The 26,187-nt window shown below is 44.8% G+C and overlaps 1 protein-coding gene across 4 annotated transcripts in view; it reads right to left on the bottom strand.

The window, feature by feature from the left end:
• The window catches only part of PDE1C (phosphodiesterase 1C), a gene marked incomplete at its 5' end in the record, with an annotated part of 253,212 nt that overhangs the window by 41,695 nt on the left and 185,330 nt on the right, over positions 1-26,187 (bottom strand). For all 4 annotated transcript variants that reach the window (XM_081147053.1, XM_081147054.1, XM_081147055.1 and 1 more), the window contains 8 exons: positions 2,961-3,161; positions 9,437-9,612; positions 11,104-11,224; positions 11,940-12,021; positions 17,813-17,933; positions 18,746-18,847; positions 19,997-20,125; positions 22,799-22,899. In XM_081147053.1, coding sequence (XP_081003179.1) covers positions 2,961-3,161; positions 9,437-9,612; positions 11,104-11,224; positions 11,940-12,021; positions 17,813-17,933; positions 18,746-18,847; positions 19,997-20,125; positions 22,799-22,899 — 1,033 coding nt within the window. The remainder of the gene's footprint in view (positions 1-2,960; positions 3,162-9,436; positions 9,613-11,103; positions 11,225-11,939; positions 12,022-17,812; positions 17,934-18,745; positions 18,848-19,996; positions 20,126-22,798; positions 22,900-26,187) is intronic.

Consider the following 26,187-nt stretch of genomic DNA (forward strand, 5'->3'; position numbering starts at 1 on the left):
TCGATTCCCGGTCAGGGCACATGCCGGGGTTGTGGGCTCGATCCCCAGTTGGGGGCGTGCAGGAGGCAGCCGATCAATGACTCTCTCATCATTGATGTTTCTCTCTCTCTCTCCCTCTCCCTTTCTCTCTCTGAAATCAATAAAGACATGTTTTAAAAAAAGAGAAAAAAAGAAAAGAATCTCCAGGTGGATCTATTCAACAGTAGGCCAATGCGACTTGAAAAAATATGACACCGCTTCCCCCAGCATTATTCTCAAGTGTTGAATATTTTTCTTACCAATTACCACTAATAGCTTTCTTTTTAGCTTGCATAAAACCAAGAACACATTACCACTAAAATACTGGTACTTAGTGAAGCCAAAAGGCCCTAATAAGAATTGCAACCAGGAAGGAGCAAGCAAGGCCCAGGACATATTAATCTTTCTTGTTTTCTCTGTGCCAGGCAGTGTGCAGCACTTCATTAAATTCTTATACCAACTCCACTATGAAGGCACCATTATTGCCAGGAGGGAAATGCATCAGTGTTTAATTCACTAAACGCTCAGTCCGTTAAATGACAAATTCACTGTGCTGAGGGCAGTGACTGTCGCCTGCCTGGACTTCATACACTCCCCCGGCCCTACCTCTGCCCCTGACAGTGCGTGTGGTCTCCCTCTGGCAGCTAAACTGCCCCTCTTGTCTACCATAGACCTGGTTTAAGCCATTTGTCTGACAGTTTTTGAACAAATGGCCAGTTGATCTTTCTACAAAGTGGTTTTGCTTAAATCAACTTTGCAAAGAATTGACGTGAAATTCATACCATCCCCTTGCTGTGGACCCACAGCGTAAACAGAGGAACTTCCCGCATATACACAGATGGGTCTGATCCTAGAGACCGGCCCCTCAGCTACTCTATTTTGCGACTTCCCTGTGAAGCTCAAGTTTTAGATCTCAAGTTTCTGTTGATGCTGCCGTTTCTAACTGCCTCCGGCCTTCAGATTTGCAAATGGTTATCTAAGACCAATTCAAGCCCATTTTTGGCTGTGATGTATTCCTCAAAGGACTTTTAATGAAACGTGACAAACCCTAAGCTATCTTAGAAGTCAATAAACTCTCCAGATTTCCTCATCTTAGCTCTGAAGCGGGATGTAGTGGCTGGAGGGATGAGGGGAGGGGCAGCCGACTCCGGCCAGGGTGCACGCAGGAGGAGTCTAGGTGAAGGACTGTGGCCACTGCCCTCTACCACCACCAATGGTCAAAACAGATGAAGTCCTTTGGAGGTACCGTGAAACAGTCCATATACTGGCTCGTCCCTGTTTTAAGAATGGCACAGATGATCCTGAGCCTTGCAGTCAGACTAACTCCCTGCAGAAAAATGACCTTTCTTTACTGAATGAGCCTTCAGACCCCTAAAGCACTCTGTGCTGAGCCTTTCAGGTTGCCCCGGACTGGAGCTTTTCCCACAGATGCAGCAAGACCAGGATGCCTTCCAGAAGCCAGCGGGAGGGGTTCCATTTGCCAGATGCTAGCCAGCAGCCCGCGGCAGCCGGCCTGCCCCTCGGTCAGGGCTGGGGAGGCTGCGGGGGAAAATACCCTGCCGGGGACCAAGGCTTAGGAGAACCTGTAATTGCTGTTAGGGGACCGAAACCCTAGAACTCTACTCATCCAGCATCCTTCAGCTCTAACCCGGGAACACCTTGCACAGCCACAGGCAAGGGTGCCGGGAGAGTGACACGCACTTATTTGCTGATGTTCCTGAATGAAACCCATTAGGTAATTTCCCACGGGTTGTATACGGAGTAATAGCTGCTGTGAGCTGTTGCTCAGTGAGCAGGGGGCACAGAAGAGCCTGTCTGCGCAGCTATAAATCATTTTAATTAGGCTGCTGCAACACAGGCCCGAACTACCATTAGCCTTTCTGATTATTGCTCTAAATTGATTTCTTTTCCCACCTCTCATTTTACACTTAGTTTTTAAGGGAATGGTAGGCTATTGCTTACTCTGGGAAATCGACACAGTTGTGAAATTCACTCAGCCACGCTGGAGACTCAGGCTCCTGCTCTGCTTCTTCCAGGCCCCTTCTAGCCATCTTCAGAATCAGTTACTGCCCCCTCTGCCCTCTCTGGGTATTTGTTCCTACCCCTGTCACAGAATGTAAAGCCCTCTCGGCAACCAGCATGTTTGTGTTCTTTGGTTTCTCTCCCTGAGCAGACCAGGGGTCACGGCCCGTGGGCCAAACCTGCCCTGGTTTCACATGGCTCACAAACTAAGAATGGTTTTTACATTTTTTAAATGGTTAAGGGGGAAGAAAGAATAATATTTCATGATGCCAGAAAATTATACAGAATTCAAATTTCCATTTCCGTAAATAAAGTTTTATGGGAACACAGCCGCGACCACCTGCTTACCTGTTACCTGTGGCTGCTTTCACACTGACACGGCAGCACTGAGCGGCTGTGACAGAGCCCATATGGCCTGCAAAGCCTAAAATATTTACTATCTGGTCCTTTACAGGAGTGTGGTAACCACTGGAGCAAACAGATTATACGAGTCTCAGGGGTTCTCCTGTTTCTTCTTCTCCCCAACAGCACCAAAACCTGCAAACACTAGGAACATGCCGAACGTGGGATACAGAATTTGGACTCACATTGACTTGAATTTGACCTGAAATCTCTGCACAGTTGTTGCTTGACCTTAAGCAAGCGATCCAGCCTCTCTGAAACTCAGCTTCCTCACCTGTAAAATGGGCCCAATGGAATCAATCTCCCCCAGAGAGAATGGCCCAGGCCAGCTTCTGGCTGCTTCTGCCAGGAATCCGATAGAGCCACAGCCCAGGGAGGCGGGATCAGCAGCAGCTCGAGGACCAGGAGGCCCTGCCCTGTGAACTGTCCTCAGGGGCGCCGTTGTCCACCTGTCCCATCCATCACGTCATTACCCCGCACCCCCGAAAGGAGCCTCTCCCCGGGGCGACTCCACTCACTGTTCTGCTGCTTTTCTCCTGCCGACTTCTCAGCTTTGGAGTTTTTCCCACGAGAGCCGTCGCCTTTGCCGGGGCGCGCGCCATTGACCTGGTTCTGAGCCTCCCCGGGGGTCGCCTGCTCGGCCGCGCCCCCGCCGGCCTGGCTGCTGGCCTCCGCCGCCAGGCGAGCCTCCTCCTCCGCCTCTTTCTTGGCCTTCTCCTCTGGATCAGCGACAAGCGACGGGCGAGGGGAGGGACAGACAGACAGGTCGGGCGTTAGGACAGCGGCCTCTGCACAGAACCCATCACCGGCCCTGGTAGTAATGCACTAAAATGACCTAAGGTGCTCCAGAGGGCTTGGGGTTTATTCTCAGCTCATTCAAGTAAGACTGACATTTATATTCAGGAAATAAACAAAAGCGAGTCATGGTTATGTCATTTCTGAAATCAGCGGGCTAGGAGACAGGGAGAAAGTAATCGTAACAATCAATAAACCAATATTGTAATTGGCATTATTAATAATGTTATTATCATCAATAGCCTCCCATCAGTGTGCCCTCTCCGCCAGGTTTTATGCTAAATCCTTTCCAAGTATTACTTCCTTTCATTCTCAAACAACCTTACGTGGTAGCTGCCACTATTGTAACCCTACTTTACAAATCAGGAATTGGGGCTCGGGGACCATAAAACTCTCCCACGGTCACAGTAAACACTGGAGTTTCATGGAGGTTTGCTCAGGACCTGGAGTTTAAACATAAGCAATTGATTATAAAATAAAAAGACAGGAAAAATAACCACCTCTAGAATAATACAGCTTCAGGTCACTGGAAAGTTAGAAGTCAGAAGAGGGTAATTAAGTCTCTGCAAACGTGATCTGCAAACTGCGCGCAGATGAGATGCGGCGCTTGGTTTGCCCAGGTGCCCTGATCTGTCTTCCCCTTAACGAGAGGGCGTCAGCGGTTGAGTATGAAAGGGTCTGGCTCTGGGTTTAATCCAAACCATAGCATAGCTGCATCTAGCCGAGTATTCATGAAAACATCGGTGTATTCATTTAGCTAGTATTTCTCGAGCAGCTACGGCTCTGAGCACCATTTCAGGCACCGGGCACGTCGCAGCAAGCAGGCTTACTTTCCCAGCAGGATGTATTTAGAATTTACAATGAAAGGTAAAGAAAGACTTCTTTACAAAATAACACAATTATGTGCATATATCGTATAATATGCCTTCTGACTTCTACAGAAAGACACAACTAAAGAGTAAAAGAACAGCCTTTCAGAAGATGGTGAGACGAGCCAGCATTCTCTGCAGGCCGCAGGGCCACAGAAAGCCTGCTGGAATGTTCGCCCAGCCTTCCTCTCCTCCTTCTGCAGTGCCTGAGGGCAAGGTCAAAAGTCCTATCTGAAAGACTTAGATATGTGACAGATGGTGGTTTCCTTAACCAGTAACATAGGTGAGAAAAAAGATGACTGTTGTGACTATGCAGAGAGGGAAACTGAGGCATGGGGGGAGAGAATTCATTCATACTCAGGCTTCAGATACAATACTTTATAATGTCTTCATAGAAGCCCCACTGAGTCTGTGTCAACCTTTCAACATTCAAAACATCCCCAAGTTAAAAATAATTTTGATTAAAAAAACTGAAGGTGTTAAAGTCTGGTTTGCTACAAAACAGCATAAAATATTGTCTAAGCAAGTAAAATTCACTTGACAACTGAGTCAGACCAATTTTCCACGGGAAATCTAGCAAAAATGAAAACTGGGCAAGGGGTACCTTTCAGAAACAAATCTGTTTTTGCTCAACTACAGTTGACAGCAGGCAATTAATGTTTAAATTAATGAATGGCAGCTCTTAGGACATCATAATCAACTCCGATCCGAGCTGGCCCCACTCTAGGATTCCTTTCCCCGCAGCAATCTCACTCCAAGTGGATGGCTCTGCATTGCCCTTCACCTTCCCCACTTCCACCTCTTCCTCATATTTCTGAAATACCTGATATTAGCCTGATCAACCATTAGCACTTAAAGTGGTGCTACTCAAAATAAACACATCAAGGAGAAAAAAAATTAAATCAACAGGAGGTAGGTCTGTTCCACGGTAACCAGATTCCCTTATATTTTCAGGGTGAGATTATTAATACACATAAAATTTTTCTACGATGAGAAAAAGTAGGTGAGAGCACAATTAATCTGTATGTGCTAAAAGATTCCAGCGATGGCACATGTGCAGAAAATTAACTTTTTGGGTCTTAGGCTTAGTAGTATCCTTGGCACCCTGGGTCTCTAGACTAGCAGAAAGCAAACACGTGGTTCGAGCCCATTTAAGACTATCTGTGATGTGAGTCCTTTTGAAATGGCCAAAAGCAAGCGGCTGAAGAGTTAAAGTAGAGCAGAGCCCTCGTGATCCATAAATTACAGTCCTCCTGAGAGCTGCTTCTATCCCACACTGAATGTCCGTGCAGTTTTGGAGAAATACATTGATTTCTTCATTTAATTTGCCTTTCTGAATAATGATACTATAGGCACTTGGTTAAAATAGTATTGGGCTGGCTACCCCTTAATATAATTTTCTGAAATGCCTTCTTAAACTACTTACAAACCGAGAGAAAGAAAAAGAGAAAACTACTAACTGAAAGAATTATCCAGAATACTTAATGAATTTTGAACAGTCAACTCTCAGTTATTTCAATGGCAACAGAAAGGTACTTCTAGGCATCTAAGGACTCAGGTGTGCCCACTGGTCCTTTCTAAAAGTGCAGAAGCACTCCAGCTAACAGGAAAATTCAATATTAAAAACTTCAGAATAAAGACAAGATGCTAACACTGTTCAATAAAACTAGTAAAGCTTAGTGTTTAAAGGTCATTGCTGTCAAGCTAGAAATAAAACTTGATTCAAATATTTAAAATAATGTTAAACTATAATTATAAAATAACAATTTACTTATAATCTCCTAGATTGAAAATCTCATTGCAATAAAAATTGACAAATATGGAGAAAGTAAAAATTCCATAAATTTCTCAGCATTTGCAAAGGAGTACCATTACGCACTATTTGATATTTACAATGATAGAAGCACAATTCAATAAAAAAGTGATGGTGATCTCTAGTAAAATAAAAACAGGATGTAGTTTAAAAGACCATAAGCAAAGTTCAAAGGTGTATGACAAACGGGCAGGGCAGAAATTGCAAGATATTTTGTCAACTGAAAAATTACCAGTCTTAATATATGAGGAGTTATTATGAATCAATAATAAAAATATAAACATCCTAATAATAAATATGAAGAGGAAAATATGGGGAAATAGGCATTCTCACTATACTTCCACTGGGAGGGCACACAAGTTTTAATAAAAAAAAAACTTTTTGAGAAAATGTTGCTAATAGATAGCAAGAGCTTTAAATATTTTTCATTTCTTTTGACAAAAGAATTCCACATGTAAAAATTTATCCTAGACAATCAGAGGAAGGCTCAGAGACTTCTGAACTCGTATGTTCATAAGGATGCTATAAACAATAATGAAAAACTGAAAACAAAATGCACAACAGAGGAATGGTTCGACTATGGTATTACATACAATGCAGCCATTTAAATCATGCTTTCTAAGACTATTCAGTATCAGAGTAAAATGCTCAAAATAGAAATAGAGAAGTAAAATACAAGACAATATTCTACTATGATCCCAATTTATGGGGAAATTTTTTACTCGTATGAGTGCATGGTGAATCAAATAAAAAAGAATCACATCGGAATTTCAACAATAGTTATATCTGGCTAGAGAGATTATAAGTGATTTTTATTTTCTTTCTATATCTATTTTTTATTTATATTTCGGCATTACAACCTAAACATGCATTATTCTTACACCAGAAAAACAAAACAAAACAAAACAAGGTTTAAAAAGTACTAAATAATGAATGGAAATTGTTCAACATTGGTCAGACCTATACATCTTTGTTTGGCTATAAAAAATATTGATTTAATTTTTCCTAACAGCTATGGGCTCTGTGTGGTCTACCCAGCTTTGTAAATCACACTGGTTAATAAAACCAAGACGTTAGGTCCAATCCCATTTCTGGTCTCCGAGTCAGCTCTATAATGTGTCTTCTCAGCCCCCAAATGGAACCCGCTCAGAAAATCTACCTGCACTTGCCCAGGAGCGCAGGTGAGGGGGATTCCATTCGCCCTCACCCCGCTACCTGGCCTTGGCCCCGACAACCAGCCGATCCTCCCACGAAATATGCATGACCCGGGGCCCTGCCTTCCCCCTGCTCCCTGTTCCCTATTTCTAAATACAACCCCTCCGTCTGGGCTCAGCCTGGGTATTCCGCAAGTCCTGGCTACAGAGGCCTTCCCAGTGCCCCAAGTGCCCCAAGCAGGAGGAGGGACAAGCCCTTTCGCGCTTCCCAACTGGCTGAAGCAGGTCTCTGCGAGCATTCCTAATAGATGTAATAAATCTTAGCTCTTTGTGTACCTGTCCTTTTCCAAGGCCCCCGGTAAAGAAGGCGCCCACTGCTCCCCCGGGTGATTCGTTTCGGGAGGTAATTTTAGGAAGGCAGGTCATTGCAAACGGATGACGGAGCTACCTCTTGAAATTGCGCGTTGTCGGGAACCGGGTTTGCGAGTGTGATGAGTGTAACTGAGTGTGGGAGCGAGCTTCCTCGGAGACGACCCGGTTTGCGAGTGTGATGAGTGTAACTGAGTGTGGGAGCGTGCTTCCTCGGAGACGACCGGCTTTGCGAGTGTGATGAGTGTAACTGAGTGTGGGAGCGAGCTTCCTCGGAGACGACGGACGCAGAGGCTGCTGTCCCCGCTTGCAACGCCCGCCACCAGGGGGATTTAAAGGTTGAAGGCGTCTGAATGGACGGGGAGAGGCTTCTTTTAAAATACGGATGAGGCACTGGCTCCCTCCAGAGTTCAGGGTGCAACATTTGTCCCAAAATGGTAAGGGCCCAAAGATGCCTTAACAGCACCACAAATACAAGCCCGTTGCCCCGCCGGAAATAGGATCGCCACCTGGATAGGATTCTGCGGATAAGTCACAGTGATTGTTCTTTGAATAACTCCAGCTCCAAGTGAGGTCCCTTCTCTCCCACACTGGAGCAGCACCCCGATGTACGAGGGACAGGGACGGCCAGCTCATGCTCTGCCCAGCCCCCCCCCCTTCTCCCTGTTGTGCAGACACGGTGGATGCAAGCATGGAGCACTGTGTTTGGGGACGACACCCTCCTTGCCTGCAGTGAGGGTGGCTCGGGGCTGGTGGGTTTCGGGTGACAAGAGCAAGGCCTTCACTAAATTCCCGTTCTTCCTTTGAAAGAAAGTCTGCAGCGATGTCCCCTCCCCCCGGGAGACTGTGAGCTTTGAGGACAGGATGTCTGTCACTCATCTCTGCACCCCAGGCACAGAACCCGGCACACAGTAGGCACTTGACAGATGTCAGCAAAAGATGACTGCTGTTGGGGGCTCACCTCCACAGATCCAATGGGGTCAGGCCCTTCACGGGGCACTAAGAGCCATCGGGGCGTCACAGCTTCATACCCCTCATCTGGGGGACGCGCCCTCACCTAGACTACGGTAGGAGCGCATAGTATGTGCTGATCACGTAGCACCTGCTCCCCAAACACGAATGCATGGCGCACAAATGAATCTCAGCTCTCGAGAAACACAGGCGTCAGTCATCTTTCTGTGCGTCGTTCTAAGAGGCATGACTTTCCTGATCTGAATTTTGATGATGTTTACTTCAGCCAGTTTCTGTTTACGTGCAAGTTACCGTCATCTCGGAAGGTCGGTCTGAGTAATGATTAATGGGAAATTGTGAACTTGGAAGGAAAATAACAGCGCTTGTCAGAAAATTGCAACTCCTTGGGTCCCAACACAATGGCGGCGGCGGCTTTGGACAGGCTGTGCTCAGGACGAAAGGCCTCAGGGCTGTGCCTCACGCTATGAAATGAGTGACGTGATGGTCTCGCAGAAGCCGAGAACCAGCAACACCCATCCTCCGTTCCCTTCAGACCAAGAGGAGTGCAGTCACCCGGCACCAAGGTCAGGCTGTCGGGAGGCCTGGGGGTCTGCGTCACCCTACCATGCATCGAGTTTTAGATAAACTGAGGATCAAAAGAGGGCGGACACTTTCCCAAACTGGTAGCTACGGCACAGTCACAGCCATGTAAAGCTCAAAGGGAGCACAGTGAACACTAAGAACTATGTGTTGGGCCAGGCGGGTACTAGACCTATCGGGGGATCACTTTGTAAGTTATATAAAGTCTAACCACTATGCTATACACCTGAAACCAACATAAAATAATATTTAATGTCAACTTTAATTGAAAAATGAAATTTAAAAAGGGGTAGGTGCTAACATTCGGCAACTTGAGTCTCTATCTCGAGACTCTGCTTCATCTGCAACACCTGTGATTCAGGGGTGGCAATGCCTTGTGCATGAGTGGGTGCTGGGCGGTTCGCACAGGTCTCCTGGAAGATCCCCGGGGGGTGGCAGGTTACCTTTGGGCACCTTGGCCCTCCATCGCTCCCGATTGGTGTGCACGACCTCAGTCCACGTGGCTTTAAAGCTCTTGTAGTCGACAGGGATGACAGCACTGCTGATCGCGGCGCTCCCTTCCGAACCAGCGCTCTTCGCACCCGATCGCTTTGGGTCCGCCGCACTGAGGCTGTTCAGGCTGCAGGGCAAAGAAAAATCACACGCACGCAATCAATCAGGCAAGATGGGTTGGAAGCGCCGGGCTGGTGTTTGGAAAACGTAGGCCCGTGAGCAAACCCAAACAAGGAGCGGTTAGCGCTCAAGTTATGCCATGAAATTCCTCGGTCCTGAGGTTTGCAGTTCTTATTTTCCATTTGTGACAGGTGGAAAATTCTGTATTTTCAGCAGGAAAAGAAAATCAGTATTTCAGCCTCCTGAGTCGCGATGTTCCCAATATTTTTTTGTTGTTGTTTATCAGCAGCCTCTTTTTCTATATGGCTAGAATCCCCAAGTGATTTTTCTGTCCTCGATTTTCTGAAATTAACTACTTTGAACTTGAGCTTCAACTTGGTCCCACAGCTCCTCCACCTGCTTCCTCACTGACTACTATTCCAAGTAACTCAGCCACTCAGTCCTATTTCTCTCCAGCCCTGCCTCCCCCTGCCCTTGGGGGCCTCTGGTCCCAGGCTCCCCGAGGCTGGCGCAGGGTGATTTCCTTACGTTCCTGGGGGAAGGTGGAGAGGCAGAGGCCGTTCGGAGACCAGTCATGCAAGAGACCTTTTTTTATATCAGCATCACATCATGCATTAAACATGGGCAGATTTAGAAAGTGCCATCCCTCTGGGTAACTTCAAAGAAAAATAGCTCACGCTCCGGGTGGCTAAGCAGGGACTGGAATGAACACAAGCCCACCGAATGACACCAAGGCTGCCCAGACAAGCAGGGGACATTTCAGCCCAGTGTCTGCAGAGCTGGGGCTGTGGGGCTCAGGCAGGGTCCTCCGCCTGGGCAGCCTCAACTGGGTCTATCCACCTTGGGCGTCCCTGGGGTCCCACTGTCCTAACATTCCTCTTGCCTTCCCGCCTCCCTAGTTACTCCACCTCTCGCTCTTTTCTTCTCTTTTTTGTTTTCACTCCATGCCTTTCCTTCCTGCTCTACGACAGCCCCAGGTTTTGCGTGGACAGGAGGAGGGGTAGTAATGCAACCAGCAAAGACTAAGTGTCAGCGCAGTTGTAGCGCGCGCTTCCTCCGTGCTGGGCCTCGTCGCAGGGCTTTAGGGAGACTGAGTAACTGACAACCCTCCCTGCGGCCTATGAGTGTTATAATCCACATTTTCTCAGGTGCGGAAACTGAGGCATCTTGCCTGCGACTGCACAGCTCAGTAATGGGATCGGGGTGTTTAAACCCGCTGGAAGCAAAGGCGCCGAAAGAGGGAATGAGCCGGGGGACAGATGCTCTACAGGGTACCCGCCAGTCATCATTTAGACCACGGTCACCCCCTTCCAGGCCAGCCCGGACAGTCCGAATGGTGTAACCCCCACCCCCCTGAGAAAAGGAAGAGGCAGGCATCTGTCCTTTAGGAAGGAGGTGGCGCAGACATCACGTGAAATACGCCGCCAGCCCTTCCAGAGGAAGGATCCTGTCCCCGGCCCAGGCCGAGCTGACCCCAGCCTCCAAGCCCGCCACTGACCTCGAGCGCCGCTGCCCAGCCCCGACCGTCTGGGAAGGCTCGTCGATTAGGGGGTTCACGATCTTCTCAGTCATGTCCGTGAGCACCGTGAAGGTGGGCTCCACGATGAAATCGATAAAGCCTGCGGGGAAACAGCGACGCTCCAGAGAAACTACGTGGGAGCCTGGGCCTTCCCGCAGCTCCCCACGCAACCCGACGAGCCTCAGCTTTCCAGAGCCCCCCACGGGAGCCCCGGATCCCATCAGGGACAGCAGGTCGGTCTCGTTCACTTCATCTGTTCCTTGATTTGAATATCGTGAGTCAGCGCCATTTCTCCTACAGAATTTTCCTGTCGTTTTTTAGTAGATAGTCCAAGACAGTGCTTAAAAATACAGATTCCTCATCTGCTATATGACAAATGCATAAAAGTGTATAAAGAACGTAACGTGCCTGCCCTTGGATCACAGGACAGATTAAACGAGCACAAAAGTGGCCCCTAGAGTATCAGGAAAGAAACAAAGGAGAAGCCCAGTAAATGTCCCTGAGGAGAAATGCCTTGGAGACGTCCAGTGCTGCATGGAAACGGGCTTCCTGCCGCTGGTTCTTGCCACCGCCTTGGAAAGCTGAGGCCCCTTTTTCTCTAGGCAGGATGATGGACCAGCGATGTCACTGTCTGCTCTCCCCGTTTGGGGGGGAAGGGTGGGGAGAGCAGTCCGTCAACCTGCCAAGCCGAAGCCAGGAAGGAGCACTGCAGAGGGAGCCAGGTTCCCAGCGGAGAAGGCCTGGGGGCCTCTGACCTTACGTCCGGACACCCCTCTCCGGTTTTGCCTTCCACCCAGGGCCCGGCAAACACGTACCTACTTGCGACTGAGCAACCATGGTCGACTTCCTGTCACACAGAGGCGAAAAAGGCAGCCCCAGCTCCGCTTCTCTGTCCCCCTAGAAAACAGGAGGCCACAGTAAATGAAGAACGGTAGGCCGAGCCACCCGGATTCTATTTAGCAACTTCACTTGCCACGGTGGCCAGTGGCCTTTATTTTAATTATTACAATTACATTACATTGTAAGTCCTTATGGGGCCTGCTTCTCTGCATAGAAAACACCCCCGCTGGGGCTGCATCATTCCATCCAACTACAGACGCCAGGGAGCAACAGGTCCCCCGAAGAAGGGAACAAAAGCGACGGGTCCTGTGGCCCAGAGCCAGCGCGCAGTCAGAATCGCTGTGTTTTCCGATTGTCTTGTGCTGATCCCTGCGGCCTTTCTTGAGCCAGTGACTCCCTCCCAGCTGTGGGCAGCTGTTCAAGACACAAATTCAAACTGGCCTGATGCAGATTTCTCCTCCTGTGCCACCCACAACCACGCACAACTGGAGCGCGAGCTTCTGGGCTCTTAACCGCAGGGCCCAGGCCATATGGAAAAGTGGGCCGAAGAAGCAGAGCAGGAAACAACTGCTTGTGCTGATCGACTTCGACAGTAATAACACGTGATCCGCAATCTCACCAAAAAGCGTCGCTCTCATGAGCAAGGGCTATGGAAAGTCTAAATAATGATGCAGAGGGTTTTAAAAATCTGAACCAGCATCTCAATACTTCAATCACACACTCTGAGGAAAGGGGCCATATGTCACCCTCTAACAGCAGTGACACTGTGTTCATTCGTTTTATTATGAAAGAATCTGCTAAGGTTAATGGCTACTGACTTGGCCTTGAATCTGGCCTACCTCCCACTAGCTGTGTGATCTCAGGAAGTTTACTTTCTCTATATTTCACTTTCAAGATCTATAAAATGCGGGATAATAATTCCTACCTCATGGGGTTACAGTGAGGATTGATTGAGAAAACGTATGCAAATATATAAAAAGAACTATGTTTGTTTCCCAATGGGTATCTTCAATATTTAAGTCAAGATTTGAGAAACATTTAGTGAATTTGTTACATTGAATACACTCTGATTATAATAAATATCACCAATAAATTAATAGTAAATAAAGAGTAGTAACTACCTGGTTCAAAAACCAGGCTCAGTTCAAAAACAGTGTTTTTTCTTTCTAAGGCAGGTTGCCAAAGAGAAAGAAGGCTAGTTCACACACAGACCTATGGAAAGGAAGGAAAAGGAGTGGGTGTCTGTGAAAGGTGGGGTCACAATGGGTGCTGGGGACATCCAGGGGTCTCGGGAACAGTCCTGAAGCGGCTCAGTTCCTTCTGCGCCCTTCCCTGTATTGACACCCATGGGACACAACGCTCCTGTTTCCCAGGATGCCTTGCTGGAGGCTGCCCTCTCTCTCAAGTGGTGTGATAAAAGTTATTTACTCCCCAGCTACTTCTGCTTGAGCAGTATGAACAGAGAGGATATTCATAACACACTGCAGTTGTGCAGATGGCTGAGTGGCACGCTTGGCTGACGCAAAGCCCACTCTTGCTCCCCAGGAAGCAGGAGTAGCAGCTGTTTTGTTGGTACCTTTTAATGGGGGTGGTTAAGAAGGGGTGGCGAACACCAACCACTTGATGATTAATATATATGCTTTTTCTTTTCTTTGAGTGTGAGAAGCAGTGTTCTTTTTTTTTTAATTTTTGTTGAGTTTATTGGGGTGACATTGGATAATAACATTATACAGGTTCCAGGGGTACAATTCTATGATACATCATCTGTATATTGTGTTGTGTGCTCACCGCCCCAAGTCAAGCTTCCTTCCATCCCCATTCATCCCCCCTTCACCCACCCCCTTTCCCTAGCATTAGTTTGGACTTTATCACTGAAAAAGTACATGTTAAACAGCTTATGCCATGAACTTGCCACACCCACATCCATATAACACATACATCTTTGAGATTTAATTGAGCTGAGTACATGCAACTATTAAAAGCCTATTTTAAAGTAGTGGTCATTGAATTTCTTTTGGAAGACAGATACATTTATGGGTTAGAAAAAAATAAATGTGGAGAAAATGATATGAAAAAATGTACTTCTACCAATAAATGTTACTTGATTGATAGATATTTTATGACTCCATATCTACTGGCCTTTGTGGAATTATTCATACACCTCCCTCTTTACTAAAGAGGTCAACATTTTCAACCTATGACAGATCAATTTTTTTAATGATATATAAAACACCTAAATGACATAATTAATAAGGTAAATGTTCCTGGTATCCTTTGAATTCTATACTCCACAAGTGAGAAATAAAATCTACTTTTCAAGAGCTGTGAACACTCACAAGAATTGATTGTGCTGTAGGTGGCAAACAAATCTCACAATAAAATCCAAACCATGAAAAAATTCTGTGTTCAGATTTCAATAAGCTATAAACTAATTATAAAGCTAGAAAGCAAAAGAACCTACCACTGGGGAGTTGTAAAAACAAACACCTCTATCTGAAGCAACTCTTGGGTATAAATAAAATCTAAACCAAAATTACAGAATACTTAGGAAAGAATGTTTGTGAACCTCTGAGATTCATGACAAGAAAGAGAAAAATGCCCAGCCTTGTATTTTCTAAAATTAAACAGGTAGAACACAAAGAAATGAATGAAGCACCCAACTCAGGGACTTCACAAAAGAACAGAATAAACTCAAGCAGAAGAGATGAATTAATAAAAATGAAAACACCAATTAAGGCATTATAAAATGGGAGGAAAAATGAAACAGTTAACTTCATAGAGAGGAAATGGGAGAAAAACACTAATATATGAAATGGGAAAATAACCACAGACACAGAGGAAATTCAGAGAATTACAGGAGACATCTACGAAATATAAAAACACACAGCAAAAACAGGAGAAACGAACCTCAAGACTTTTACAACATGCATTTACCAAAAAGGCAAATGTACACTTGTTTAAAGTCAATATTTCATTGAAAAGCACCCTGAGGCAGTGGCTTGGACTTTGTAAAATATGGTTATAAAATTTAAAGATGTAACTTACTCTTTCAGCAAAGCCTGGAAGGTCTGGTATCGACACTGAGGCTATGCCCTTATTTTAAAATATAACCCAACTTCCAAATGTAATTGTTTCAAGGATTCTAAGGTCCCATTGAGAATTCCCATTTGGTGTCCAATTTAAAATCTGTAGTTAAGAGTGAGGCAACATTCTTCTTACATGGGTTACTTACAACGGCTTGTGACATCTGGGCTAAAATATTAAGTCAATAAAAATAATTGACTGAATCATAATGACTCAAAAAACAGTTCCAGTCCAGTGAGCTAACATTCCATTCCCAACAGGCAAGAAATTCAATATGGTTCTTTTCACATTGCCTCTGGCACATTCCCATTCAATTCAAGCATATTCATGTGCAAACAAGGTTTCCTTTATGGAAAAAAAAAATGTTCACATATTTAAGTGATTTCTCACATTCACTCTCTCACAATTAAAAATAGAAATTACTTCAATACCTCAAACTTATGTGAGTTGGCTATGATCTAACTTTGACTGCCGGTTAAATACTCTTAGCTACAGGGGTGTTGCTACAAAAGTAGTATCCAAAGAAAGCATATGATAAGGGGAGTGGATGTTTGGAGAAAATACTCTCACTAATATTAGAAAAATTGCTTCCGGAAAAGTGGCTCAAAATTAGCCCTCGATTAAGGATGAATTTGTAGAGTGATTCTTGTATACGCAACAGAGCCATGTCTGGACTTTCCTAGTTCCTCCCGCACCATTGGGTTCCCCTTGAGAACATCTGGGAGGCCAAGCAATGACTGTGCAAGCAGGGGGGGGGTAACCAAATGCTGAGTAGGGTCCCTGCTGCTGTAGTCATGTAACACTTTTAGGGGGCACATGTGACATGCACCACAGACAAAATGAAGAAAATGTAGAACACGTAATGCTGGAAGGACCCTCCGAAAACATCTAGTCCAACCTTCCTTTAAGTTCCACCAACCTTCCCTGCCCCCACCCCCCAAAAAAACCAAGTCACAGATAAGACCATTGGGAACTAGAGGAATGATTTGGTTAATCCCAGGCCACAAACTAGTTGGAATAAAAACTCCAATAAAAGGCCTTCTGGACATTAATATGCTGTTAACTCTAGTCTCACTTCCATTACCAGATATCGTGCACAACTTCAGAAGAAGAGAAACACACAGATGCCGTCTACAATTTCTCCATTCAAACTAGAACCCTAAGAGTAAGAATAATTCCTATCCAAAGGTCTGAGTAACCAGTAAAGAGCATATCTCTTGTTCGTTTAGGAGACAAAGTTGAGACCAGTGTTAATAAGGAGTGTTTTATGGAATCTCAGAGGTCTCTGAATCCATGATGTGAATCTCCCTTCCTTAATTAACAAGAATTAACCAAATTAATAGCATTAACTTGAATTAACTGTAATTTAGGTCCCACAATCTACATGACATACTGACTTTGTGGACAAAAAAAGGGAGGGGGGTGCTGAAAGTGACCTCACAGGGTGATCTGATCATAAATTCCTAACTGGGCAGGTCACAGTGGGTAATCATGCCCCAGGCATATAACTTCTTTAGTAAAAGGCTTATCTTTGCTTAAGCAAGCCCTGTCCATTGTTTCTGTGCATCTAGGTTAACACACCTTTGAAATGCCTTTTTCGGACCCCTCAGAAGCATAACCACCCTCAAGAGAGCACATAATCTTGTTAACTGTCCTGCAATCCAATTCCTGCCTTGCTTTCTCCCACCTTCAAGTAATCTTCCTTAGTTTCCCTCCTTAATTCCAATCACATAAACTGCAAAACTGTTATCATCCAGAGCATTTGAGATTTTGATCCTGGCAACTGTTATCAATTTGGCTCAAAGAAACTCTTATAAAAATTCTCTACAGGTCTGAATGTTTCTTACGGCAACACCTTTAACCTCAGGACCTCACATCAAAACAGATGTTTTAATGGCAACTCTTCTTGAGAAGACATCAGTCTTCGGGCTATATGTTTATTTTACTTTTTATTCCTCTACTTCTATGCACCTTTAAAAATATTTTATTATTTATACATATCATAGAAGACTCTGGCTGTTCTTGCAGAAAACATAACCCTGTGTTTAGGATGTAATAAATTTAAATATAATTGGAACAGTGGCTTCTATTGATTTCCTGACCCCAATTACCACATCTGGCTTTGGAATTTGACAACATGGTTTCCTAGCTCAAAAGAAAGAAACAACCCAACCAATTATAACAGTTAAAGATTAACATCTTGCCCGCCCGGGCGTGGCTCATCGGTTGAGCGTCGACCTAGGATCCAGGCGATCGGGGTTTGATTCTCTGTCAGGGCACATGCCCGGGTTGCGGGCTTCAGCCGATCAATGACTCTCTCATCACTGATGTTTCTATCTCTCTCTCTCCCTCTCCTTTCCTCTCTCTGAAATCAATAAAGATATGTTTAAAAAAAAAAAAAAAAAGATTAACATCTTAATCCCACGGGGCATTGCTACACTGGTTATCATTTGGTCAATCCACTAGAAAAATAAATAAATAAAATGGTCCCTCAGATGACATTTTGACCAAAGACTGCCACAAGAAAATGCATTTTTTTCCCAAATAGAAATGCATAGGATAGAAATACCATAATGTTCTGAGAGTTAGAATTTAAGTAAGAGTCAAAGATCACATGACCAGAAGGCAAAAAAAAATATCTGAAAACCTTCCCTCCCTAAGGAAAATTATTGCAATCTCAATGGTCCTTATCATATCATGGTTGAAACACAATATTCAGAAACTATTCAGTGCTGAAAGCCCTGAGGATAGCAGAACAAGGCACCTGTCTGAAGAATTCCTCCAGCAGCGACATGGTCCAGCGGTGGTGGAGCTCCCACGCCTTGGCGGGATGGCTGATGTCCGCCGTGTGCAGCATCAGGGATAAGGCTTTGGGCTTCTCAATCCTGCAAACCCAAAGGAACCAAGCGCGTGCTGATCAAGCTCTCGGAACCTCAATAACAGTTTCATTAAAAAGCAGTAATGTTTTCATCCCTCCCATTCTCCCTCTCAGCCCCCACTTCAGCTGAACGGGGGGGAAGGTCATGTCACCCTACAGCTGAAATATTCTCCAGCTAGGCCTCCATGCTTATTGAGCTGGACACTTAAAAACTGACTCTGAGCTATGTCTGGAATGGCCACATCATTCAAAGAGACAAAAATCTGCCCAGCTGGTGTTGCTCAATTAGTTGAGCACTGTCCCATGTACCAAGAGGTCGCTGGTTCGATTCCTAGTCAGGACACATGCCCAGGTTGTGGGCTCGAACCCCAGTAGGGGGCGTGCAGGAGGCAGCCAATCAATGTTTCTCTCTCATCACTGATGTTTCTACCTCTCTCTCTCCCTCTCCCTTCTTCTTTCTCTAAAAAATCAATACTAATTTTTAAAATGTATATATTTTTAAAAGACAAAAATCCAAGAGTCACTCACTGACTTTTATGAGTTGCCTCTGCATTGAGTAGATCTTTTATAATTTAGTTTCCTGCAGAAAAATATTTTCAGTTCTAATTGGGGCACATTCTGACTGTCCTTTTTATTTATTTCAACCCTGATGAGAATCTCTCTGCGACATGTGCAATTCTCATGTTCTTGCCTCCAAATATCCCCAGTTTATGAAACCATTTGGCAAAGGTCTCCGAAGGAGGTGCACTTTAAAGGTTCAAGGACATGGATGCGTTCCAGCTCAAACACCTGTGAAAACAGTGTCACAGGCCCACTCACGCTTCCGGCTGCTGCAGAGCTGTCTTCATCGCTTTGATCTGTTGGAAATGACAGGACATATCCGTGGCCATCACCATCTCAATCACCAAGGTCCGAAATTCCCTTTCAGGGACGCCCCATGGAGAAAAAAGATGAAAGTCAAAAATGGGAAGTAAAAATTAGTTTATTTTTGCCACTGCCAAGCAAAATCAGTTAATTAGTTGTGACATTTCTTATCTAATTTGAACCTGAAAATGACTCACAGGTCCCTTAGCTGCTCATTTTTTAAAAATCTCTTTTTCTCCTATTTCTTCAAATTTCATATTGATTGATCTTTTCAAGTTCACTGATTCTTCGCTCTGTCTTCTCCAACTTGCTACTCAAATTTAAATATTTAATTTTTCAGTTCTAAAATTTCTGTTTGCTCTTGTTTATAGTTTCATTTCACTGGTTAAATTTTACTGTATTTTATTACAAGCATACTTTTCTCTACCTCACTGAGCATAAATATAATAACTGCTTTAAAACTCCTTGTCTGATGCTTCCAACCATGGATGGGTTCAACTTGGAGACTGAACCCATTGACTGTGTTTTCTCCTGCAAATGAGTCACATTTTCCTGCTCTCTGCATGCCACTTAGATTGTCACAGAATGTGAGTTTCCCGTTGGTTGGCTCTCTCTTTTCTGGGGTTCTTTCTAACTCACTTGCTAGCAGCTCCGGTTGTTACTATGCTGGTCTCTCTGGCCAGAAAAATAGTGAAGGTATTTGTATAATATAGTTTCAGCCAACTAGTGTGGCCTTGACTGAGACTGCCTTCAGAGTGAAATCACAAAAACATCACATTCTCCTATCATAGTCTCCAAATATTGACACCCCTTCAAAACTTGCCTAATTCTGTCCACTCTCTAGAGCCCTCAAGTCAATGGGGTTGTGTTTATTTGTTTGTATTTGTCCATAGTCTATAGCTGTTATTTGCAGGAAGATTGGTTTATTGGCAGCTAATCTGACCTGCTGAAAGTGGAATTCCATGTTATTCCGCTTTGAAATGCAGTAAATACCTGGAAAGACATTCGTTTACAAAGGTCCTAAAAAGTCAAATGCACTCATGTATCCAAACAAATCTATCAGATATTAACATCGCTTTCCTATCAAGACACAGGAGACTAAACATGTTTATCTTTCAGTTAATGGATTTCTGCAGGCGGCATACCCGGCCCCCTTCACAGCTGCCCCCCGGCCCCGGCCCCGGCCCCGGCCCTTCTCGCCCTCACCTCCAGTCGTCCTTGGAAAGGTTGACCAGGATGTTCATCTCCTCGTCGTCCTGAAGAAGGCGGTAGGCCGCACTCAAGTGGTGGTTTTCCAGCACCGACCTGTCGTTGTACAGAATAGCGGGGTCGGACCTGAACAGAAGCCAGAAGACAATTAGGGTGTCAAACAGTTGACAGTTTTCAGGTAACTCTTTCAAGAATACACCATCTCTTTCCCGTGTTTACCAGTGGCCTTTGCCCCCGTGCCATTTCTATCAACACAAAAGCTAAAACTAACACTATAAATTATCGATCGATGTACATAGGGTATTTTAGTGTCAATATGTGAATGTGAAATATGTGACACCCAATCTGAGAACTATCTGAAAACTGTACCATAACCAGACCTCAATATCTTTGCTAGTAGCACCAAGGGTGATTAAAATATATATATGTATATGTGTGTGTGTGTGTGTGTATATATATATATATATATATATAGCTTTAGTGATTTCAGAGAGAGGAAGGGACGGGGGAGAGAGAGAGAAACATCAATGATGAGAGAGTCACTGATCGGCTGCCTCCTGCTCGCCCCCTGCTGGGGATCCAGCCTGAAACCCGGGCATGTGCCCTGACTGGGAATCGAACCTTGATCGTCTGGATCCTAGGTCGATGCTCAACGGCTGAGCTACACCGGCCAGGCAATTCTGATTTTTCAAAATGTGGGTCAAGTCAAACTTCCTTATATTTTCTACAACTTTAATTTTTGTATTAAATAAAAGATTGTATCTTACTGCTAATTCTCTGAGCACATGCCACCTGCGGGAACACTCTGCGAGTTCCCCCGGCAGCAGCTGGATCCTAAGCTGCTAACATGCAGAAGCCACGCACGGAGCGCTGAGCGCGAAGAACACAAGGTCATACGACACCTGCCAGTCACTTTCTCCAGGACCGCTCCACAGCTGAATGACAACCCACACAGAGCTGTACTCTATTCCAACAGCCTTAATTGAATGAAATCTGATGTTATGACAGCCTGTTGGTTTCTCACCAGGGAAGCTGAGTCCCAGAGATGTAAAGTGACCTCACAGAGCCCCACAATGGCGAAGTGTCGGGGTTGGGACAAAGGCGAGACCTCTGACAGTTGGGCCATGGCCCCCCGAGATAACGTCCACCTGTCATTGGCCGAACTTTGAAATTTATCTAGCATACCTTTAAAGTGTTAGATTTAACATACAATCAAAGGACCAAGAACCTGGTCCCAGACTTGGTTTTCCGAGCAGGGAGCACACAGGCTGAGCTTTAGATAAAGTTGTTAGACACGGCTAATGTCCACATTTCATCCCAAACCCAGCTTAACTGAACCCGCTGGAGTTTCCCCGCGCCTATGGAGACACAGCGCAAAACAGGCAAATCCTCGGGAACGATCTGATCTCACACCTGTTAGGTAAGTGAGGCACCGACTGCCGCGTGTTGGGGACATTAAGCTGTTTTCCAACTCCTGTAACTGATTTCCCTCGGCGCGTGGCTGGTCCTGACACTGATCTCCAGCCAAGATCCAGGTACAGTTCCACCACCTCCCTCCCTTCAGCAGGGGCTCCCATCCTCAGAGCAAAGATCCCACCAAACAGCAGCTCTGCCGAATTCCCTGCGTTTACAGGCCTTGCAGCAGGACCCCAAAGGCTGTTTCTTGCAGCTGAGACTATTTACATGGGGAGGAAGGAGACAGAAAATGCAGCCAACGGCTTAAGCTCTTTTGTCTGCTTCCATTCTATTGAAATCCCCCTTCTGAACACAGACCAGAGGATACTGTCGTCTTTTGTGTGCCCCACCATTAAGCGCTGGGTTCATTAAATACATGTAGATGGATTTATGAACACAAGCCTGTCTGAACTGGGCACCTGCCCATCGAGGGAAATCGGCAAGTGTTTATTTGGTGTTAAACTCGCCCCTCCCTGCTGTGTTCCTTCTCTTTGCCTTGTCACCTCTCCCCAAATTCTAGCTTCTCTTGAGTCCTACATCAAGGCCCAGCTAACCCTACTGTCAGATTCTCTCCAGTTCTGCATCTTTGTCTTAGAGAAGGTAAGTTCTGAGTCCGGGAGAGGGCAGGTAAGGTTTCATCCTAGATGCAAATGACAATTGACTGGTACAACTGCCTGGAATTCTGTGCTGAGAGGACCACAAAGGATAAATCTGCAGCTACTAAGAAAAATATACCCAAATTGATTAGTGATGTCTGACAGTCAACAACTTCAGAGTGAAGCATGTAGACCCATATTTAATATCCCCCACACGTTTACCTGTGCAGGTTGTTAGGGAGGGTGCATAGGGGGCCCATGGGGAGACAACCTAGCTCCCCAAGTCCTACGCCACTGAACAGAGCAGAGGGGAAATCAGGGGGACTGGGGGAGCACCACCAGGATCCCAGAGATCAGAGGGTGAGAAGGCCCAGTTGCTGTTCATGTCAACAGGCTCCAATCCTTGCCTGTCCCCCACTGATTTAGTCTATGTGGCATCTGTGCCTTTCTGTAAATTGCTCCGTCTCCTATTAGAAACAGGGAGAGCATGCGCCGTGCATACATAAATCACACGTAGCTAGCATGAGAACAGAAGAAAAAGAGATCCGTATTAGATGTAGATAAAATACGAGCATTAGGAGCAGGGGGCTTCTTATACTTGATTGAAGCTGACCAGGCTGGTCTCTTGTTTAAAAATTCATTTTTCCAGAAACTCAAAATAGAGCGACCATGCAAAAGAAAGGTGGCAACACCTTTAGCTCTCTCCCTGGCCCCTCTCGCCCCTCCCCACACATTTCCAAATCCTCACCGGGTCTGGATGTGGAAGTTGTTGGTGGTCCCAGTGTGCTCGTAGTCGTGGATGGCAGCTGAGAAGATTATAGCAAAAATCTCCAGCTCCGTCAGCCAGTTCTGAAAGGGAGATGACAGAGCAATCAGATCATCTGTCTCCTTCTGTCCTCCGCTTGCTGACAACACACAACATCATCCCCTTTCCACCCTGCAGCTGGTGAGCTACTGCCAGACACATGTTTTCAGACAGACAGAAATGGTGTTTTTCTTCCGTAAGGAGATGAGGGGACATGTGTCTTGAAAACAGCATGCCCACCCTGGCCAGTGTGGCTCAGCTGGTTGAGCATGATCCCATGCACCAAGAGGTCGCTGGTTTGATTCCCAGGTTGCAGGCTCCATCCCCAGTAAGGGGCGTGCAGGAGGCAGCTAACATGTTTTGCTCTCACATCAATGTTTCTCTCTTTCCCTCTCCCTTCCTCTCTCTCTAAAAGTCAATAAAAAATATTTTTTTAAAAATAAGCAGATGGACAATTAATGGTAGCCTGGCTGACAAGAGCAATGAAAGGGGCCAAGGGGTAGCTTTGGAGTTTGGAATCTTTTGACTTAAAAGCCGACTGGAGCTTGGGGTCTGATTTCTGTCTATGCAACCGACAACTTTTCAATACAACGCTGTTCAAGGTTGTCTCTTGGAATTGAGCAAAATAAATCTGAAAGGATTCAAGCGTCTGCCAGGCATCCGAGCTAGCCAGCAATGAGCGATATACACAGATTACAATGAGTTGATGTGGAGGCCCGGGCATCACTGTATCAATGGGATGCTTTCATTCCCTGTGTGTCTCACACTTCATAAAACTGGAATGATTTAAAGCATTTTCCCCCTCTTGGTTAGTAATGAAAGGTTAGAGTCTCAATATGTTCTCCATTCATCAGCGTGCCCCCCACAGCTTTTGTAAGCCTGCAGCGAAAGAAGTTTGTTTTGAGCTGCATTTCCGAGAGAGTGGGTGGGAAGCAGTTTCTATATTTAGGAATTATTCTGAATATGCCTGAATCGATCATGAAAATTCAACGGCAAATGGCAAATAAGCTCAATTAAGAACATTATGCAGTATGTCACGATCATTGGCTGCTATGATAATATACTTACGTTAATGATAACTTGCATTAGCATAAATGCTTGGGAGTTTTTCTTGAGGGCTAAAAAAAAATTTCACCTTTATATCTCCATAGTACACCACACAGCAGGCACTAACTAAATAGATGTTGAATAGATAAGTTCAAAGTACATCTCACATCTACTTCGATCCTTACCACAATACTTTGAAGAGTCACATGAGGCTACTGAGGGGTAAGTAACCAGGGGCCTCTTTTTTTTGCCACGGGCATTGAGAAGCGTGGCTAAATACTGCAATGGCCTAAAGAAGTCAGACCTGGGACCAAATCCTGGCTCTGCTACTGTATATGTCTGCTAGGGCTGCCCTAAGGAAATGCCACAGACCATGAGGTTTATACAAAAGAAACGTATCCTCTCAGTTCTGGTGGCTAGAAGAGCAAGATCAAGGTGTCGGCAGGGCTGGTTTGTGGTGGGAGCTCTCTTCCCGGCTTGCAGGCGACACCCTCTCATTGCCCCACGTGGCCTCCCACTGTGCATGCGCACGCTTGTGTCCTGGCCTCCTGTTTTCATAAGGACACCAATCATATTGGGTTGGGGCCCACCCATAGGACCTCATTTTACCTTAGTTGCCTCGTCAAAGGCCCTGTCTCCAAATACCGTCCCATTCAGTGGGGATTAGGACTTCAGCACAGGAATATAGGAAGGGTACAAAATTCTGCCCATGAGCAACCCTTTATGACAGGGCAATGTTGGCTCCTATTTTTCTACTGAATTTATGTCGTTTTCTCACTGGTTGATGTATTTATACGATCTGGATCTTAATCCTTGCTCTCTCTCGACTTTCCTCAAACACTACTTCACTATGATGATGTTTTATATCCTACAGAAGGTTCCAATACACTCAAATTAATCAACATTTTGTTATATAACGTTTGTGTTTTGAGGCTGGCTTAAGAAAGAATTTCTTTTTTCAAGGGTATAAACATATTCTCATATTTTCTTCTAATACGAGCAAATTTTTGTACCCACATCTTTAATTCTGTCGTCTGATATTTGATGGATGATGTGAAGTGGGATAAAAATAATTTGTTTGTTCCAGGTGAACAACTGTCCCCAAAACATTTATTTTTTAACTCAGTAGTTTTCCCTGTGGTATTGTTGTCTACAGACATCTCCTCACCTTCTCACCTGCAATTCTTTCTTTATTGTATTATCCCTCGTTAGAGAACGAATGATATTTCTATTTATACTAATCCTTCAGTGCTAACTCTGCTGGCATACTCTTCTTAGGCTCTTAGCATGGCTCAACCTTAGAGTCACAACCATCTCAGATGAAATATTACCTCTGGAGCGAGGCCTTTCTTGACTACTTAATGAAACTCCCAGTATTCCCTACGTGAGTGCCCAACTTTAATTCTCTTCAGGACACTAGTGGTATTTTCTTGTTTATTTTTATCAGTCTTCTCTCTTTAACCTGCCACTAGAATGCAAATTCTGTAAGAACACCAATGTATCCTTACCCTATAAAATGTAACTAGCACAAAGTAAGTGCTCAATAAATATCTGGGTTTCATTTTTGAAACTCTAATCAATCACCTTGTTATATTTGTCTATTTTGGCACGGATACCATGCTATTTTTATTACTATAGCTTCAGGAGGTATTTTAATATCTAGTCTAGTAACAACTACCCCACCACACACATTGTCTTTCACAAAACTGTTTTTTAAGGTTGGAAAATATCTATTTTAGATAAATTTCAGACTCTGCTTATCATGTTTCATGTTAAATCCTATTGGAAATTTTATTGGTATTGTCTTGAATTTATAGATTAGTTTGAGGAAAACTGACATCTATATAATACTGAGGCATTAAAAACATGGTGTATTTCTTCACTTAGTTAAATATTATTTTGTGCCCTTAAGTGTAATAGTTTCCTTTTTATCAGTTTTCAAGTTCTTCATAGTAACTTATAGATTTTTTAAACTGCTGAGAATGTATGTTTTTCTATTATGCAGGTTAATTTCCAGTGTATAGGACAGCTATTTTATCCAGATCTTATTGAGATCTTTTATTTGATTTAATAATTTGTAGTTAAATTTCTTGATTTTTTTAAAGGAGGTAATCAAATTATCTTTGCAGGATGCTTCTTTAACTTCTTTAGATACCATACTGCATGGCTGAGACCTCCAGAAAAATGCCCAGGGGCAATATTAATGTAGGCATCCCTGCTTGGCTCTGCATTTCCATGGAACCACCATTAACTATGACATTTGCTCTAAGTTTCTGACAGAAATC

Source organism: Miniopterus schreibersii (assembly GCF_964146895.1).
Source record: "Miniopterus schreibersii genome assembly, chromosome: 9".
Taxonomy (NCBI): Eukaryota; Metazoa; Chordata; class Mammalia; order Chiroptera; family Miniopteridae; genus Miniopterus; species Miniopterus schreibersii.